Source organism: Sceloporus occidentalis, unplaced genomic scaffold (genome assembly GCF_023333645.1).
Source record: "Sceloporus occidentalis isolate IW3139 unplaced genomic scaffold, rSceOcc1.0.p SCAF_59, whole genome shotgun sequence".
NCBI lineage: Eukaryota > Metazoa > Chordata > Lepidosauria > Squamata > Phrynosomatidae > Sceloporus > Sceloporus occidentalis.
This window is the reverse complement of record NW_028317039.1, coordinates 4,366,928-4,387,017: the sequence shown is the minus strand read 5'-3', so window position 1 is coordinate 4,387,017 and position 20,090 is coordinate 4,366,928. Positions and strand designations below refer to the sequence as shown.

The window sequence follows — 20,090 nt, the reverse complement described above, 5'->3', positions numbered from 1 at the left end:
ATCGTTAGTTGCAGCCCTAATATATATATATATATATATATATATATATATATATATATATATATATATATAATACACACACACACACACACATATATTATATGTGTGTGTGCAAATGCATTAAGCTATACTTGTTTGAAAAATGAAAGTGCTCCACTTTCTCACAGGTAGAATGAAAGCCTACAATGTGGCACCATTAGGAACCTGAAACTTCTTTCCGTGTACTGGATTATTGAACTATATCTGTAAATGTTGTTATATCGTATACCAGAAATGTATAATTATTTAATCACCTTATAGGGTATGTAGCCAAAAGTGTGCAGTTATAGCTCTCTTGTATCCCAGTGTCCAGACAATTGGGCATCAACATTGGGCTCAGAGAACAAAGCTTATTTATATGTTTCTATTTATTTATAACTCGATGGGGGATATGCAAGACTTGCATAGTGTTATCACAAAATGTATATATAAATGTATATACATTTTGGCCACTTTCAGGGAGCTGGGAAGGCAGAGTGATCTAACAAAACAATATGTGGAATTACACTATAAACAATTAAATTAACATTGCATAAATACACACATCCTAAGGCAATGGTAAAGGAAACCATAAGTCCATAAATTACTTGTGGTTGTGAAAGCACCATGAGATTTCTGAGGGAAAAGCAAGCCTTCTGGCTTGTCTGGTGTCTGTAGATGAGTGTTTAATAATACTTCTACTACCCCTTAAATTTTAGTGGAAGGGTTTCCATCACCTTTTACCCACCATAACTTATGTAATGATATTTCTTAGTTACCCCAAGCCTCAACTTTTAAGCCAGTATCACAACCTCATGCTGACGAGTCCCATGAAGGACGAAACAGCTGTCCATGAGTGGTGATCTGGCTATTGTACCTCTTCCTGAGTTTTGTCTAAAGGCTGTCTTGTACAGCGGGCAGTTACTTTCAAGGAATCCATGTATAAAGTGGATATAGAGGCAAAGGTGATAATTGGTAACCTTATTTGCATGTGCCTACCCAGAATCCCTTGTGGTTGTGAAAGCACCATGAGATTTCTGAGGGAAAAGCAAGCCTTCTGGCTTGTCTGGTGTCTGTAGATGAGTGTTTAATAATACTTCTACTACCCCTTAAATTTTAGTGGAAGGGTTTCCATCACCTTTTACCCACCATAACTTATGTAATGATATGCATTTATGTGTACAGATGTCAAGTATATAGAAGTTTGACAGAAGAACCTACTTCCATAAGCACAGATCTCTTGGTAGACATGAAGTACAAAACTGTGTTATGAATTCTACGTGTTCATTTCAGTGTCACCCCCTCTCTTCCCTTTGTTTAATGAATACTTTTCTCGTGTTTCAGAACTACCTTCTAGGAAGGAAAGAGACTTCGGAGATGGCAGACAGAAATAAAGAGGTTTTATTAGAGGTAAGCAACCCTGTAATTATGTCTAACTTTTGTGTTACAAGAAATATATATTCGTATATCTTCATGAGTTCTAAGAGCCAATTCAACCTACACTTTTTTTTATTTTGAGCTCTAAATGTAAAGTGGCAATGGATTCAAATAATTGAATCAGGTTTACTTTTACAATACACTTTTACAAGCCCACTACCTGTATCGAATGTATCATGTTTTTTAAATATGTAGCATATGACCGTTTTGCCGTGGGTAGCTTTGAACAACCACAAAAAGGCAGCATGGATTTGTATGGGACATGTAGAATGCAAGACAAAGGTGGCGTATTTTCAGATACATTGGTATGGCTTGTTATTATTTAATGTATTTCCTAAAGATCCCTGTCTTGCAAACAATGTATATGTAGCTGGAATAAATACTAAAATGAACAAATAGAATCTGCCAATTGTTTGATTTAATGAGAATGACTATTTAATATTGTCCTCTTCAAGTGAAATTATTAATATGAATTAAACCTTTATATACAAACACATTTAAAAGGCAGTAAGGGAATTATCTTTTACAAAAGAAACTTGTATTTTGTTATGTTTTAAAGCCAGAAAATAAATATGTACGAAGCATAGTTTCTAGGACACTTTTCTAGTCTACAAATTTCAGAATTCAGTTCTTGAGCTTTGTACAGAGCTTACAAACAATATACTGACCTCCTTGAGGACACAACTCGAGAAACCGGGTGTGTATATAGCAAACTCTACACAGTAATTTTATTGTGAGGTTTTTTTTACTGTTACTTAAAAAGCTACTTTAAGGCCATAAGAATATGATGTTCCTTTGATGTTCCTCTGTGCTCCAATCAAAGCTTTTGCTGGAAAAATAACTTTGGTGTCACATGGTAAACACATGTCTGCATCTTGTATGAAGTAATGCAGTCCTGAAGCATCCATCCTACTCTATTTCAAAAGTAGGCTATATATCATTTCGGGGAAAAATACAAACCACATATCCAGGAACTTTCTAAATTAACAGTCTCTTCTAATTGTAACATTAAACGGTCTATCCCAGAGATTATGCCATGGTAATGGTGTTTGTTGCAACTGAAAGATTCTAATAATGGTACCTATAGAAACCATTAATTACTGGAATTGCTAAAGATTTTCTGAATTCAATTATCCATATTCAAGCAGTGATTTTAACTGACATCCAATAAAAAAATTACCATACCATTAAGCTTTTTAATAAATGATATGCAGTTGGCAAAATGCCACCCAGGAGCGAACCATATACTTCATAAAGTTGTTTCTGTAGTGAAGGCAGCCATCCTCTTGGTCCAAAAGACTTCACCAGAATGAGCAAGACTTCAATTTAAGAGGAAAGCCACAAGTTTAAAATTAACCATGCTGGTTATCAGGTTTTCTCTAAAACTAAAAACAAAAAAAATGCAAAATGAATGTCCAATCCCTGGCACGCAACAAAACTAATTTAAAATAAATAAGATTAAGAAAACAATGAATTTTAAACAATACATTTTTTTATTATTCTGAATAAAATAAATGGCTTGTTGCACTTCCATAGACTATAACTATTATCATCCATAGCCAGAATGGTGATGAGGGTTGTGCCTTCAAAATGGGTGCACCAGAGGTGCCCAAAAAAATGGTTGGCAGGCATATGCATTTTCTTCGTGGAGTTTGTCTGTCTCGGAAAAAAGTAACTGAAACAACAATATTAAAAGGGGTTACGTTTGTTTGATTTGAGAATGTATGGGGGTATATAATAGGTTATTATGCTTTTTGAGTGTTGTTTTCTATTTTTAACATCATTTTATGTGATCATCCCTAAAACTTTTCGCATCTACAGGAATGTTTCTGTGGTAGTTCAGTAACCGTGCCAGAAATAGAGGGAATTCTGTGGCTGAAGGATGATGGGAAAAAGTCTTGGAAGAAGAGATATTTCCTTCTGAGGGCTTCTGGTATCTATTATGTTCCTAAAGGGAAGGCTAAGGTGAGACAGTGGCGCAAGCCATTTTAAACTCAAATGCAAACAAGAAATGATTTTACATAAAATGTAACAAAGCCATTTCTATAGTTACAATTGCTAATCATTAAAAAAACCTGTGATTATCGCATTTGTGGATTTAAGTTTTTGTATCTCCCACCCAGTCTAAGCCATAAAAACTATGACTACCCATTGCTCTTTAGCTTTAGCTTTTGTGCAAAGCTAAGCGCCATTAATATTTCATAACTGGTTTCCAAGGAAACTGTTTCACTAGAGGAAGCTGAAAGTTATGTCATGTTTTGAATCCAAATAACTTTACATCTGCTTGAGATTCAGCTTTGCAAACATAAAGGCAGGAAAAGCAATGTATAGAGTAGTGTAACACTTCTTTGAGAGAGTTTTTTAGGGAATTGTGCGTTCCCTAGTATTGTAAAACTTGTCATTTTCTAGGGCTCGATTCCACTTGATATATACTGGGATTTCACCCCATGGAAAAAAAATCTCTCTGAGCATAAAATACAGTAACCTGTATGTCAATGTAGGTTAGCATTAAGATAAAAAATGGCTTTATTTAATTTTGCTTCAATAAACTGCCATTGTTGTCAGTCATGTGATATTTGGGTGCCTTTCCCTGCTTATACAGCACAGTGAGCAGATTGTTTATGGCAATGCTAATAAAGACATACAATAAAATCCTTTCTTCCGCAGACTGTCATGCTGTGTGATTAAGACTGAGACGTTCCATCGTTTACCAAATTGAAGTATTATAGGGAGTCAGGCTTTGTCTAGATAAAACAACTAGAGCACATACTGTACATTGAACTAATATGCAGTTGTCTGGAAACAGGACAAAATAAACTTAAATGGTTATATGTGGTCAAAAAAGTATGTTCTTGTCCGCCCTTCTTAATGCTATATTCACCCGTATTACTGAAAATGGCTTTGCTAGACCTAGTCTAGACTACATACTCATCTGTTATGGAACCAATGTCACATGTTGTGTCCTTTTCATATATATATATTAGAATGAGATCTAAAAATAAAAAAATAAGATTACTATGTGCTTCTAAATCAACAAGAATCAAATAATAAGCGATTCCCCATCTTACTTTAAAGGATGTTCATAATGTAGAGAGGTGTATTAATCAAATTTTCTAACTTTTGGTGTCTCTATGAGCATGATATTTATTGGCTAGAAGTAGCCATATGCCTACATCTATACACTTAATATATGTAGTAGCATTTACAGATTAAAACAATGAACTATACATGTGGCAAACACATCAAGCCTCATTACTGGGAAAGGTGTGTTAACTTCCTGTTTTCACAATCTGCATTAAAGGGAAACTCCCACAATGTTTTCTATTTTATTAGTATCACATTAAAATAGATTATTTTTTTAACAGTTCTATTTTTCATACAATAGAATTTCAGACAGCTGCCTATTGTCTGATACCTTTGCCTAATCTACAAAACAAACACCCTGACTCCTCATCTGAAGAAACTAATGTCTCAATCTTAATCGTCCAGACATTGATACTTTCCCCAATGAAAGTCTATGGAGGAAGGGATTTCATTCCTTAGCATTCCCATGAACACTTAGCCCAGTGGGATATTTGAGCGTGGAAAGGGATTTTATTGGAACAAAAAATTCTCTGGATTGTAAGCTCGTCTGAGCAGGGCCCTCTTTACCACTTGTTCCTGTAACAAAAAAGGATGTACTATTTGGTATGTCCTGTTTACCTATTGTACAATAATGTGCAATATGATGTTTCAAAATCAATAAGTAATAATAAAAAAACAAAACCAAGTTTTCTTCAGTGCTAACCTACATTACTATATACAGGCATCTTTTGCAAATGTGGATGAGATCGTTAGGAAGGAAACATTACTAGTTGATGCTGGCTCTATTGTAGGCTATAGTTTCTCTGCTTTCAAGAGGTTAACTTTTTAAGCTAAATATATGTTAAAAGGCCACGACAGTGACTGCTCTGCTTTAAATGTGTGTGCATGAGTAAACTCGAATAGATGAATGGTTAATTTTATATGTAGGTTTGCTTGTTTTAATCAAGGTTGTCGACTAAAATATTGTATACTGTTATATGACTAATAGGTAATTTAGTGGATATGTAGTACTTTATATAGTAACATATTTATTCATTTTTCTCTAGGCATCAAGGGACCTTGTCTGTTTCCTTCAACTGGATCACGTTAATGTTTACTATGGTCAGGATTACCGCAGTAAATATAAAGCACCTACTGACTACTGCCTTGTGCTAAAGGTGAAGCAGTCACTACAAAAGATTTCAGAAACAGATTTGTAATAGAATTTTAGCAATACTAGTACTTCTTTCACCCTGCTTGGCAAAAACAACTCTAAGTTGTGCAAAAACGTTATTTTTCTTGGTTGACTGCTGTTGATACATTTTATGTAAAAGCAGGCAATACAAAGATCTCCATTGGGTACATTCATTATGCAATTTATATTAATATGGTGCCATCTAGTGGGTATTTTCAGAAATGCACCAAACATGTCCAAAAGCTAAAACCAGTGCTTCTTGTGTGAGGTTTCGCAGATCTTATGGAGCTGACTCCATTTATCCTTTGGTGCTGCCTAAAGTTATCGATTTCTCAACTATGTATATAGGATAAATTTCTTATTTAAGTATGTAACCAAATTTGTGACACAGAGATCAATGCAATCAAACATTTAGCCGACCAGCTCATTTGTTATACCTCATAATCTTTGTATGATCGACTTCAATCACCATTTCAATTGTGCTAATACAATCCTGTTATCACACCATGACAAGGTGTGTGTGATTATTTGGTGTGTTTGTGTGAGTTCCTGTCGTTTGTGTTCCTGCACAAGGCATTTATTTACTCTGCATATGAGTCTAAACAAATCTATACTAGTCTGTAAAGCTAGCATACATGATAAAATATAGCTCTATGGAAAAAAATTACAGTAGCCGCAACTTATTTTTGTGTTTAAAAAAAATAAATAAAAAATACATCTGACTTTTTTCTCTACTCCATAGCACCCTCAAATCCAAAAAAAGTCTCAGTATATCAAGTACCTGTGTTGTGATGATGTCCGAACATTGCACCAATGGGTTAATGGGATCCGCATTGCCAAGGTAATCTTTATTTCCTTGATCTGGCGTAAATGCATAACAAAAGATATATGTGGATGCATATTCTTTAGATTCACTTAATGGGGAATTGTGCAGAATAAAGTCCTTTTTGCTGTCAGATTTAATGTTAAAATGGTCTGCATTTGGGCCAACTCACAGCAGCTTCTGTTTTTTTTTATTATAACATAAGGCACATTACTGCTATTTGTATTTAACTTTTTTTCAACTTTCCCCAGTATGGCAAGCAACTATATGGTAATTATCAAGAGGCGCTGAAAAGGACAGAGGCAGCTTACGACTGGACATCTTTATCCGGTTCCAGCATGAAGTCTGGTTCCAGTTCATCCAGTTTACCAGGTACATATTAAACAACCCAGCTCATATTAGCCTGCATGTAGGATAGGTTGCCATGGATATAGTGTATTTTCATGTCGTGTTCCATACGTTGTGGCTTTCAAACCTGATACATGATAGCACTGTATAAATGAAAAATAACTGAATCAAGCCTACAAAATATGTTGTATAGTGTGGTAATATTTTCTTCAAATCTTCTACATTAGCACCAGATAGTAAAGTCTGCAACATTTTCACAACTTTTAGATACCAACATTCTTGTACAACTGAAGCTATGTCCCTGTAGTCACAACCTAGAGTCCCATGTAGTGTGTGGGGGGGGGGGATTACTGGTGAAGAAGTTAAGTTTGACATTGCAAAATAAGTGGAAAGGACAGTATTACAACCCAGGTGTACCTGTGTGATTCAAGAAATATTCTATAGCAAACCAAGTTCCTCTGATTCGGGTGCCCCTAATTGATTTTAACGCTGCACCTGTATTAACCCCTTGATGACAATTGCCTGTCCAGGCACGTCACGGAAAAACAAGTCGTTTACGACAAATGACGTGCCTGGACCGTCATTTGTTAAAACGGGTGAAAAAAATAGATCCGTGATCGATTTTTTTTTTTTTTTTTTTTTAATTATTTTTTTTATTTTCACCCAAACGGCGTTGCTGTAATGCCTCGACCTTGAGGCAATCAGCAACGCCACGATCGGCACTAGGGGCCATGTCTGGCCCCTCCCCGGGGCGTCAACATCCGCCATACATTGTTTTAAAAGCGTTTAGGAAGCGATCAACGATTACCTCCTAAACTTAAATGGTTACCCCAGGATGGACTGTGACCGCTCCAGAGAGTGGTCATAGCCGCCGCTGATCTTCACCATCAGCAAGATGGCAGCGGCCCGAGAAAAAAAATAATAAAGATGCAAAAGTTCGCTAGACGGTCTCCAGACCCTCTAGAGAACTCTGGCTCCACTTGCAGGTTGAATACAGGTACTGCATTCAACCATGCAAGTCAATGAAGCCCAGCTTTCTAATCACAGTGTGATTAGTAAAAATAAATTAAAAATAAAATAAAATTAATAATAATTAGAAAAAAATAGTAAAAAAAATGGTAAAATGAAAAAATAATTTCCCACTGATGTCACTATCAGGGGAACCTTCAAGTTGAAAACATTTTTTTTAAAAAATTTAAAAAAGGCAAAAAAAATAAAATATATATATATATAAAAAATATATTTTTGTGAGCAAGTCCTAAAATTAGCTTAAAACTATTCTCGCATGGAAAGAGTCAAAATACTGGCATATTAAATGCCCATGGGGTGTCTACTTTTAAAAAATTTATGATTTGATGGGGTAAATTGAATTGGCCGGGTTCAACAATGCCCCAATTAACACGGGGGGAAGGATGGCCACACATCTAATTTCCAATTAGAAAAATGCACACGTACCAAATGTGGCCCTTTAGTTCCCCCAAAAAATGACAAACCCATGCATGTGGGATATCACTGTACTCAGGAGATGTTGCTGAACACATATTGGGGTGTCGTGTGACAGCGGCATATACCAGGAGCTGTAAATTCATACATAACATAGGTGTGTGGGGGAAAAATACACACAAAAGAATACTACTGCAAACTTAGAAAAAATTCTGGTGGTAAAATGTGTGCATGCAAAGAGTTAAAATACCCTGGGGTGTCTAGTTTTCAAAAATATATGGCTTTATTGGGCACACTGAAATGGCCCGGCTCAAAGATGTATCAAATAGGGCTTGTCAGCTTAGCAAGACAGATGGTCCAGATCCTAAAAACCTCCATAAAAATGCTTAAGTCCTTAGCATCTGTACCCTGTCTTATAAATGGCTCTGAGCCCATATGGTTTATCTAACACAAATGTTCAATGCAGTACTGAAAGAGGTAGCATGAACACATATTTAAAAAAAAAATGTATGATTGAATGGATTTCATTGCTTACTAGTGTTCAACAACTTAAAATGTTATATCAATTCCTTTTTTTTTCCTTAGAATCCCAGTCAAACCATTCCAACCAGTCAGACAGCAGTGTTTCTGATACCCAGGCCTCTTGCCATGTGCGTTCTCAAAGCATTGTGAGCTCCATCTTCTCTGAAGCCTGGAAGAGAGGAACGCAGCTGGAGGAATCCAGCAAGGTAGCAGATCATTACCCCTCCATCCCAAATAAAAAGAAATAAGGTGTGGATGGTGTGCTGCATTTATAGCCGGCTGCTGGGTACTAATATCAACTCGCCTGTCTTTAAATCACACACCTCCTTTCTCTTCCCATAATATGGACCAAAGCATTGGATCCATTTCCTTTTCATTCATTCATAGATATTATGCCATTATGTGCCCATATCATCTTGCAAGATTGCAGTTCATTGCTTTTTACCAAGGATAATGTACTAGCAAAATTAAAGTGAAATTTAAATACACTATGGTATTCTATTATGTTTTAGATCTCGACAGGCTGCGAGTGAAGTCTATGTTTGTATTTCAGCTTAATATGGTATTTTGGGAAATCTGACTGAACGGGTTTGGAAGATACAGATTCACATAGTGTTGCTTATTCTGTCGCCACGCATTTTGTTTCACTGTTCGTGTTTCTCCTGTTGCCTCATTGTCCCAGGTTCCAAATGTGAAGCCCACCACTGCTAAGGTCATCAAGCCCACTGCGATTTGTACGGGGCATTATTAAGGTCAGGGGTCATCTGAAAGCACATTTAACCTGGATGTTTTTAACTAGAGTCCTCCAGACTAACTTTCTAAAAAAAAAAAAAAAAAAATTATCCTTAATCCTTTCTTGACCAAAAAATTAAAATAAACCTTAACACAAGACCCTGACTTCTGTTTGGTTAACATGTCTTCTTTTTTAGCCAAAAATCAGAACATGCTTTTTGTTTTATTTTTAGTGAAAATCCTTGTTCTGGTTCACTGCAAATAATTCAGGCAAGGCATTGCATTATACATATCACATGTCCAATGGCTACACAATGGTCATAAGCAAACAACCCAGTTTGTAATAGCACATGGTCATACATGAAAGGGGGTTTCTGTGACTTTTCTTCATTGCACCGCTTTGTTGTGTAATTAATTTATCCATTAATTTTATATTTTTGTACAAATTGCAGTGACATGCTCAAGCGGATTGATTGCTTACCCCCTCTCATATTGTAAAATAAACTCCTCGACCTAAAACCAAGGGTGAAGCAGCAATTAGCATCAAGGCACATAATATATAATCACAACGGCTATAGCTTATAGCTGAGAAGAATATGGATATTGTATTAGATGGGGAAATCTTTCCTAATTTCTAAACTGGCCAAATTATTTTTCTCTGCAATATATTCATTAATACCAAAGGAATTAAAGCTATGTCCTGCTTAACTTGCCTATTCTCATTTCCCTGCTTCCTGTTTTATGTTGTATACATATATCCTTCAGCTCACATCTTGTGTAACACCAAAATGTGATTCTCTATTTCCTGTCTGTGTTACTTTGTTGTACAATGCATTATGCATTGCTGTATCAAATTAACCACTGAACCATGTACACTCAATGACTGCAATCCTAATTTTGGAGATTAAAAATGTTTTAATTTTCATTTCTAGAGCTACACATTGTTTAACATGTCACCGTTACCTCAAAGTTTTATTTTTTTTTTCTCAAGGAAGCAAACTTACATTTAGCTGTATCCTGCATTAAAACATGTTCAGATTTCTTATAAATCTTTCTAATGTCCCAATCCACCATCTTTGTTATGTCTGTTATGTTTATTATGAGGTATGTGCTCCATTGTCTTTTGTAATGTCTAGCCCTACATTGTGTAAAGGGTAGGGTGTATGTACCACAGAATATATCCATATATGTGTTTGTTTTTATATTTTAGGCTCGGATGGAATCCTTAAATCGTCCCTTACCATCAATGACTCCTCAGCTTCACATCCAGATCAGAGCTGTATCTCCTAATGCAGCATCTCAGCCTTCACCTCTTGCACCACCCCCTCCTCCTCCTCCACCTCCACCCCCACCACCACCACCTCCACCCCCACCGCTTCCCACTCAATCCAAGAGTCCTTCTGTGTCTACACCGATATTGTTTGCTAAATATAGCACCATCACCAGACTACAGAATGCTGCCCAGTACCCAGGACCTACATTCAAATTACCTGTCACAAGTCAATCTGCCCAGCATGTTCAGCAGTGCCCAAAGCCTCATGTGATTGTTACCCCCAATGGGGCAATTCCTCCACCACCACCTCCTCCACCCCCACCACCTCCTCCACCCCCAGGATCAGCAATGGCAATGCTTAAACCTGCACCATGTACACCTTCCATGCCACAATTTACACCTCCACCCCCTCCTCTCAAAATTCATCAAGTACAGCAAAATAATATTGTCCATACAGCTCAGCCTCCTCCACCTCCTCCGTTGCCACCTCCTCCGCCTCCGCCTCCACCCCCACCACCACCTCCTTCTTTCCAGGCTCCCACTAAACAGTTTGTGCCTATCTCTAAAAAAGCAGCACATGTAGCTACCCCATCAGCATCTGTACCCTCTGGTCCTCCAACTGCACCAAAAAAACAGCTTCATTTTACAGTTTCACAAACTCAACAGCATTCTATGGCTGCTATGGCTCAATGTGCTCCTGTTCCACCTCCAACATTACCCAAACAGCAAAGTTACACAGCCAAGCCTCCATCTTCCCCACAGTCTCCCATGCCCTCAGTTAAGCTGATTGCTAGTCAGTTCCCACCGCCACCACCAGTGTCAGATCCCCAGCCTACCAAGCCAGGCACTCCTGTCTCTGTTCCACAGTCTCCTCCAGCTGTCAAAGCAAAACCAAAATGGCAGCCTTTTTCTGTCCCATCTCCTGAGTTTCCTCCTCCACCTCCTGAGAGCAGCCTAGCACTTCTTCCTCCACCGCCACCACCACCGCCTCCTGCTTCTTCTCCTGTTCCTCCGCTTTCTCCCACACCAGAAAAGACAGGTTCGCCTGTTAAAAAGTCAAGTAAGACATCCAGTCCTGGCGGAAAAAAACCTCCACCTACTCCGCAACGCAATTCTAGCATTAAATCCAACAGTTCTGCTGAGTACCATGAATCCAAGAAGTCCTCTGTGGATAGTCTAGTTAGCAAATTTTCAGAGTCACCTGGATCACCGTCAAAGGACTCGGCAGCTCCACCAGCAGCTCCACCAAAGCCAGTTAAACTTAATCTTTCGGGTGTAAACCTACCCATGGTTTTCCAGCAAGGAAACCTGCCCAGTCAAATGGCTGGGGCATTTCCCTCTGCAAAAGAATCCACTGAGTTTCCTTCTCCACCTTCTGATACTGAATCTGATTTCCCACCTCCACCAGCAGACCTTGAGCTTCTGCCTCCACCCCCGGCAGACGGTCCACCAGTTTTGTTTTCTGGGAGTACCTCTCCAAAGGTGGCTGTGGTGAATCCACAACCTCAGACATGGTCAAAATCATCTGTAAAAAAAGCACCACCACCCACCAGGCCAAAAAGGAATGACAGCATGCGTCTGATGCAGACAGAAATGACAGACTCTCCTTCCCCAGTTAGCACTCAAGTACCACCAACATCACCTAAGCCCAGCCTCAGTGTACAGCCTGGCTTCCTTGCTGACTTGAACAAGACCCTGCAAAGAAAGTCTATCACAAGGCACAGCTCACTGTCCTCTGCTCGATTGTCCAGGCCTGAGCCTACTGCCACAATGGATGATATGGTATTGCCTCCTCCACCCCCAGAACTCCTTGGCGACCATCAGAAAGCTAACTACTATGGAGGCAGCCATTTATCTGGCTATGCAACGTTACGAAGGGGGCCTCCTCCAGCCCCCCCTAAAAGGGACCAGAACACCAAGCTTTCTGGAGATTGGTAACCTACCAGTAATAAACTCTTTTTGATTGGTTCTACAAATGGCCATCTGGTGTGCCATGAACTTTGAATCCTTTGTATGATACTCACACAAAGTGGTCTCCAGATAAAACTTAACTTGCACCTCCTTTACCCTCATGTTTCATAAATGCAGCTCAAAATCAAGTCCCCAAATTGGAGAGGACCAAACATGATTCATACTCTGCGTGTAGACACATTTTTGTAGTGTATGTTGGTGTGCAGTGTGTCTCTGCATGTTTTCCTACAATAGGCATATAATTCTGTCATTAATACAACGGCTGTACAATAAACGATAACAAGAATGTTTTGTTTCACCACATCTTTCCACTAAAAGGCTACATTAAACTAGATGCATAAATCGTGCCGTAGCTCAAAAATCTTCTTTTAATCATACAGTCTGGTTTTTGGTTTGCTGCATATGGACCAGTTCTTTAGCAGTGATTCATTGGGTAGGTTTTATAGAACTCACGTTTGGATAATACCAGATCAGATTACGAACCTTGGTAAAGGTTTAATTTTCTCTAAAGACCTTGGTATTCCAACTCTTCAAATTTAGAATATGAGGTGAATAGCTGTGTTTAAGTGGTTTGGTATATCATCCCATGACATTACAACACTAAATGTAGCCAAAGAGCAGAGCTATCTTTTAACTACATCTGCCTAATGTCAATACTGTACATTGACTGTAAGGGGAAGTCCAGTTTAAGCAATCACAAGAAAACTTTATTATATTAATGCTGCTGTAGTAAAAATAAGGAATGCTTTTCCATTATTGTGCATAGGACAATTTTAAGAAGATTTAGACATCGTGGCAATGCCTACAAATGTTCTAATCTTGTCATCATTGATCTGCGCACTTCTAACACATTAAACATCGGGACTAACTAATAAACTATTATTGTGTCATTTTATTTAATGTGCAGACCTTTTCTGACTCTTTTGACTAAATTTGTTTATACGCACTGTACAATGTTTAAATTCCACTTAAATGTAAAACAGTTAAAGGTTTTCATTTCATAAAGGGATGCTTGAAAGGGGACAAAATCACTGTTGTCTTGGCGTGTTTGTATCTTAGCATGTGGTAAGCCATTATTGTGTAATAGGATTATTCAAACTTTTAAGATACTTGAAGAATGGGTTCATGCTATATGCAAGCACAGGGCGGTATTGTGTAATTTAATTTTTTTTCCTACATACAAGTCTACATTTTAACTTTGCATGGTTTATGCCACTAGAAAAGGTGTGGAATTCCATCATGTAACAGAAGAGTTGTAGTATTGGTAGCACTCTTTCTCCTGAACAACACAAAACTGGAATAATAGAACACACAGTACCAAAATAATTTGGTAGAAATAAGTAACTGTGGATGTTCTGATAAAGAAGACTATACTATACTAAATATTACAAATCTTGGTTTATAGATTCACAATAACATCTGAGTGCATTTGGGATGGTTTGGGAAGGGTCTCTAGCAAGGGTCTGGTTGCAAAGGAGGAGTGGGCAGCAACTACAAATTGATGTCTGCGTATTTAGAACGTCCCTGCTATAATGGGCAGGTGTTCTGATACCTTTGTCAATATAGTATATGTTTATATTAATGCCAAGGGAGGACTTTCAACATTTAGCTTAGGGGAAGTCCAGCCAAGCAGCCCCATGTTTGGTGGCCGACATGCTATACGAACACAATCCAATACTTCTCACGGATTGTCATCGTGTAAATACTACATAAGGTTGGGTGGCTGCATGTTGAACATTATCCTGCAGGACCAGCTCAAAGAAACCTGTTGACCTTTAATAATAAATACTTAAGCAATAAAGTTGAAAACACAACACTCCTGCCAAAAAATATTTCAGGAATGGTTTGAGGAACACGAGTTCAAGGTGTTGACTTGGCCTCTAAATTCCCTAGATCTCAATCCAATCGAGCTGTGGTACGCTCTGGCCAAACAAGTCCGATCCATGGAGGCCACACCTTTCAACTTACAGGACTTAAGGATCTACTGCTAACGTCATGGTGCCAGATACCACAGCACGCCTTCAGAGGTCTAGTGGAGTCCACACATCCAGGAGTCCAGGCTGTTTTGGTGGCAAAAAGGGGACCTTTACAGTAGTAGGCAGGTGGTCATAATGTTATGGCTGATAATTTTTTCCCCTTTAGTAAATAGAACTCAGCGAGATTATAATAATAAAAAAAGCACATGCACTAGTTTTAATATTCTTAATTCTGGTTCTCAAGTAAACTCAACAGTGCATTTTCTCCATTCCTCCACATGTAACTATAAGTGGCTCTGTAATTAATAAATGTCTATGAGGTAGGCACAGATTCATTCCCTATAATGCCACACTAAAATTTTGATCAAAGCCTATGACACACATGAATGCCCAATATGCCATAAACCAGCCACAGATATTTATATTTTTTATGTTAGATCATATGAACATATACACACACAATTAAGGTCTATACTTGGATTTCTCTGTTTAAACATTTATACGCTATTTAAAATTTACAGAATGACTCAACTAGGGCTATAAATAGATTAACATTATTATTTTAGAGCTTCCTGATGCAAGAGATATCTGATTGCCTTGTGGAGTCGAGAAGGAATCCCCCCCCCCCTCGGCAGAATTTGAATGGGGGGGTTGCCTTCGTTTGAATCAAGAATAGGAAGGTTAGGTAGAAGGGTTGAACGATGGTCTTTTTTAACCTTATGTACTATGAGACTTAATGTTTCATTTCACACTGAGGAACTGCTTGAAAAGCAGTCGGTTTGAATGAGTATTTTGGGTACAAGTTTTGGAAGAAATGCAATAAAACCTTGCTACTACTATTTATTTATAAGAGACCCATACAGTTTGCTGAATACAGCAGATAAATTATTTTAATACTAGTTGCTGCTTTTTTCAAGTATTTACGCACTCAATACTAAGTGTTTCATTTTTGTTTGATCAAGAAGTGTGCACCATTATTTGGTGGTCGCAAATGCCTGTGACATCTTAAATAAGGAGTATATTTGCTATTTGTGTGTGCAAGCACATGCAATCAGACCTATTGCCTCATAATCACGCTTTATCCATCAGCAAATTGGTGTTTCAGAGAGAATGATGAAACTTGACACAGAGTGAAGCATTGTGCTTAGGATATGTTTCATTGCTCTACTTTAGAGACATCCTCGGTTCTCCATTGTCAAAATATTTAAAGCACCAGGAATCCACCACATAATCGGTAGCTAATGAGCAACTTAACATAACACCTTGCATAGCACATGAGTGACAGTGGAACCCCTGCTCTAACAATATCAAGTTGATCAGAATGGGTACATCTCCTGTACTTATAATAAAGATTGCTAAACTGAAGGAAACAGAAGAAACAAATATTATGCTGAAAACCATAAATTTCTGTACGCAGAACATACTAAGCAAAACACATAATTTAACTGTGCTTTAATGCTTTTATTGAGGGACTTAACAAGAGTTTTTAAATACATAGCAACAGTTATTTCAAGAACATTAAAAAGAAACAAAATAACTTGTTATCCACTAGTGTTGGAGGTTGCTTGATGGCACACAATAAAACAGAATAGGTGGCAATAAAAAGTCGACCAAATACTTTAAGAGCAATTGGTCTTCTAGTGGTTTCACACATTTGTTTTTACATAAAATCATGCCAGACGTGGGATTGATACACATTTTATGTAGTTAAAAGATTGTAAGGGACCAAATTAGAAATACAATATTCAGGAATCTGAAAGACTTTTCCAAACAATCTCAAAATTTGAAAAGGACCTTGTGTGTGTTCTGTTACAATCACTTTTGCTTTAACTTCGTATAATTTATACTCAAAGATACTTGTGTTTAGGTCAAAGATGAAGAGGAGCCACTTGAAAATAATTTAATGAATGAGCCTCTTTAACTATCTGTCTCTGGATGTACTTTTTTATCATGGCTATCTATACTGCTGATGTAGTACATGTGCAAAAGCACTGAGCAATTGTCACACAAAAAGTTTATTTTCAATATCGGCCTATGCCAGCAGGGGAGCTTTATTTTATTATTATGAAAAACAAGAGTGCATTGAACAAATATCCACAAATGTTATTGATACCATAAGCATTACCTCAGCAATGTGAATGAATGTAAAACACCTGCCCTGTAAGATCTTTAAAAGGAAGTGTAAAAGAAAAAGCTGTATCACAAGCGTTACCAAAATAACAATAGTTGTCTGCAGAAATCTTTCAAATTTTATCCAAAAGGTAATGTAATGAATATAATGTATGATTTATGTAAAGAATTGTAAATCAATATGGTTATTTTGACTACATACTAAAATATTTCTAGTTCACATTTTGCACCTGTTTTCATATGAAATCCCATTTTCATAATAAAGGAGCACAAACTGACTGCATTAGCCTGCAGCTGTACGAATGAACCAGTGTTTTGCAAATATCAGCAGCATATAGAATGAGCCCAGGTTAAAACCTTTGATGATGAAGACCACAAAGCTTGTGAGCATTAGCATTTTAGCTGATGTGATGCTTTTCCCCCAACTGCATACAGAACAAGTATAAGTGCTGTTCTATAACTTTTTTATGCCACTGACATCACTGCGAACATCAAAGCAAGTTTTAAATTTAATACTTTACAGCTAAGACGTCTTACACGTCTCATCTACTTGTATACAAGAATGTACTCAACGCAGGCCCATTGTATAATCCTAATGGACATTGAAGCAGAACATTTGAACATGTTAATTTACAGAGCATTTTAAAGATGTTAATATCCGATTGGTACTAGCAGTGTCTGTCTCTGCAGCATACATGTTTTCTTTTCAACTGGCTCCTCATTTTAAACTTTATTTTATCACTTAGGATGTTCTTAAAACACAGAAAACTTGGGACCTGCCCTTGGCGTGACTCAGCAGTTCCTTATTGTCCTTCAAGCTTCCTTGAACATCACAGAAGCCAGCTTTAGGCAACTTGTGCTTTACCAACACCCTACAAATTGTGCTATGTAAAGTGTGCTGGCCTTTACTTTTTGATTAAGGCAAAAGTTCAATTCCAATGATGGAAAAAGTCTGTAAAACAGACAATTTTAAAATTTGAGTTCCCCTTTAGAAGAGACAAAAGAAGTCTAGCTGTAGTCTGTGCGACTGCAAGTCCTCCTTGACGCCTTAGTCGAATACAGGTTTCCCAGCCAACATTTAACTGGTATGAGGTTCTCCATATACGTTGGAGAATTGTTTAGATAGTTGTATCCAAATATAACACCTTAAAAGCTTCCTGTACCTGTCATTTGTTTCAATTATACAATTGATAATAAGTATTACCCAATTCTAAGGCTATCTACAATTTTCAAAGTATTGTGCCCTGGAGAATAGGAGTGGTAAATGTTGCACTGCAGCCTATAATTTTTTAAAAAATGATAATATTAAAACAAGTTTGTCACTCCTGTTCAAGATAAAAGGTTTTGGATGTACTGTACAAAAAAACTGTAAAGGTGTTGCTTCTGACAGGTATTTCTGTCCTTTAATTATGTGAAATTAAAAAAAAAAAAAAGTAAAGATGTGCACACAATGTATTATTGTAATGCGTCTCATTCGGAAAACTGGATTTGATTATATTGGTACAAAAGTAAGCAGTACAGTACCTAAGTTCCAGATACTTTAAATCCAAGCATTATCCAAATAGTTTTGTAAGTGTACTGTTGGAAAGATCTGATAATCATTAAAGTTTCTTTTGTGCACAAAAACAAGGGGAGTATATATAAAAGGGTAATTATGGTACAAAATTTGAAGAGAGATCTTATTACCCTAGCAAACAATAAATAGATCCATTCTATTGCCAGTATTGCTAATTTTGGAATGATTTTGTTACAAGTCTTTCAAATCAGTGATCAAATAAAATAATTACTTCATAAAACGCTATAACAATAAAGAGGTATAATACACACCCCATGAAAAAAATAATTACATATTGTGGTGTTGAAAATAAAAAAACAAAGTCTAAAATACCTGCGACAAATGTAGGGGGCTGAGCAAATACAAAAGTCATGCAATGTCTTATTTATACCAATGTCACATACAATTATTAGCCTGAGTTTAACCTTCACACTTAATGACCATTCTCTGGGCTGTCACAATCAAATTCAATAATAAAAACTAAGATTGTGCCACAACCTAAGTAAATGTATTCATTTAATTTAGCAATTGTACTTCAGCTGTTCACTGACATGGTTTAGTTTAGGTTTTCATCATAATATTAATTTCAGCAGTCTGGTATTTTATCTTAAAAGAAATCACACAATATTTTTGTTGTTTATTGGCAATACTAAGTAAATTACCCATAATGTCTATCTGGAGTAGGTTGCATACATGACAGTCTGCAACAGATAACTAGAAGGGCTACTTCACAAGCAAGAAAATCAAATCAAAGATTACAATTTAGGCCACATTCCACATAGCTCTGGTTTCAAAAAAACTTGTGCTCCCAAGCCTGGCCAAATTGCATATGGTGTAGTAGGCAGGACTACTATTAAATTCTTCTGTCCATGGCAAAAAGATATAAAACAAAAAAACAAAAAAAACAACAATTGCGCTCAAGGCACTTGCTTGGTTTGTCTTGTAGAAAATCCAAGCCTAAGCATGTTTAGCTTGAAAGAGGATGTTGCTGAAATAATCCCATGATTAACTCATGACTGCAAACTCAGCCAGATTCAGTTCAACGTAATACATTTTTTTCTTTAATCTGTAACCACACTGTTTTGTTCACAAATGGTATTATGTTTGTAATATGGAGGCTATATGTTGTAATCCCCTTGTTTTATGACATCTTAATCATATACAGAAAAGGCTAAAATCTATTTTAGATTTGAAGCCATGAACCTACTTCTTGTCAGCATCTCTGTCTTTTCATGAGTATGGTAGAACATGATTAACAAATCAGCAAATTCTTAAATCCTAAATTACCATCAGTCGCATACAACTATGACTTTCACTAGCAGGGCATTCTATATTTTTGCTTCTTCAGACTCAGGATGTCAGAGACCACCTGTCTTCATTATACAGTTATTTAACTCCTCTCTGCAGTAGGGCTCAACCTACCAAGATGTTTATTTACTAAGGTCGCATATCCAAAGTTTATAAGCCTACTGTAACAGGCTTCAACCACTAAAGCTGTGTTTATCTAAATCCATCAAACGTTATGAAAAAGTCTGTCGAAATTCATCTCTATGCACATTTAAAGAGCAATAGGCATGTTAGCTTATTTGCAGAATAGTGTGCTT

General features: G+C 37.1%; 1 protein-coding gene across 1 annotated transcript in view; it reads left to right on the top strand.

Annotated features, from left to right (window-relative positions):
• Nucleotides 1-12,792, top strand: part of LOC149287579 (ras-associated and pleckstrin homology domains-containing protein 1-like) — a 35,559-nt gene extending 22,767 nt beyond the window's left edge. Inside the window, exons 7-13 of the mRNA XM_089492784.1 lie at nt 1,363-1,428; nt 3,277-3,420; nt 5,586-5,696; nt 6,456-6,554; nt 6,788-6,908; nt 8,913-9,055; nt 10,792-12,792. Coding sequence (XP_089348910.1) covers nt 1,363-1,428; nt 3,277-3,420; nt 5,586-5,696; nt 6,456-6,554; nt 6,788-6,908; nt 8,913-9,055; nt 10,792-12,792 — 2,685 coding nt within the window. The remainder of the gene's footprint in view (nt 1-1,362; nt 1,429-3,276; nt 3,421-5,585; nt 5,697-6,455; nt 6,555-6,787; nt 6,909-8,912; nt 9,056-10,791) is intronic.
• The last annotated feature ends 7,298 nt before the right edge of the window (nt 12,793-20,090 follow it).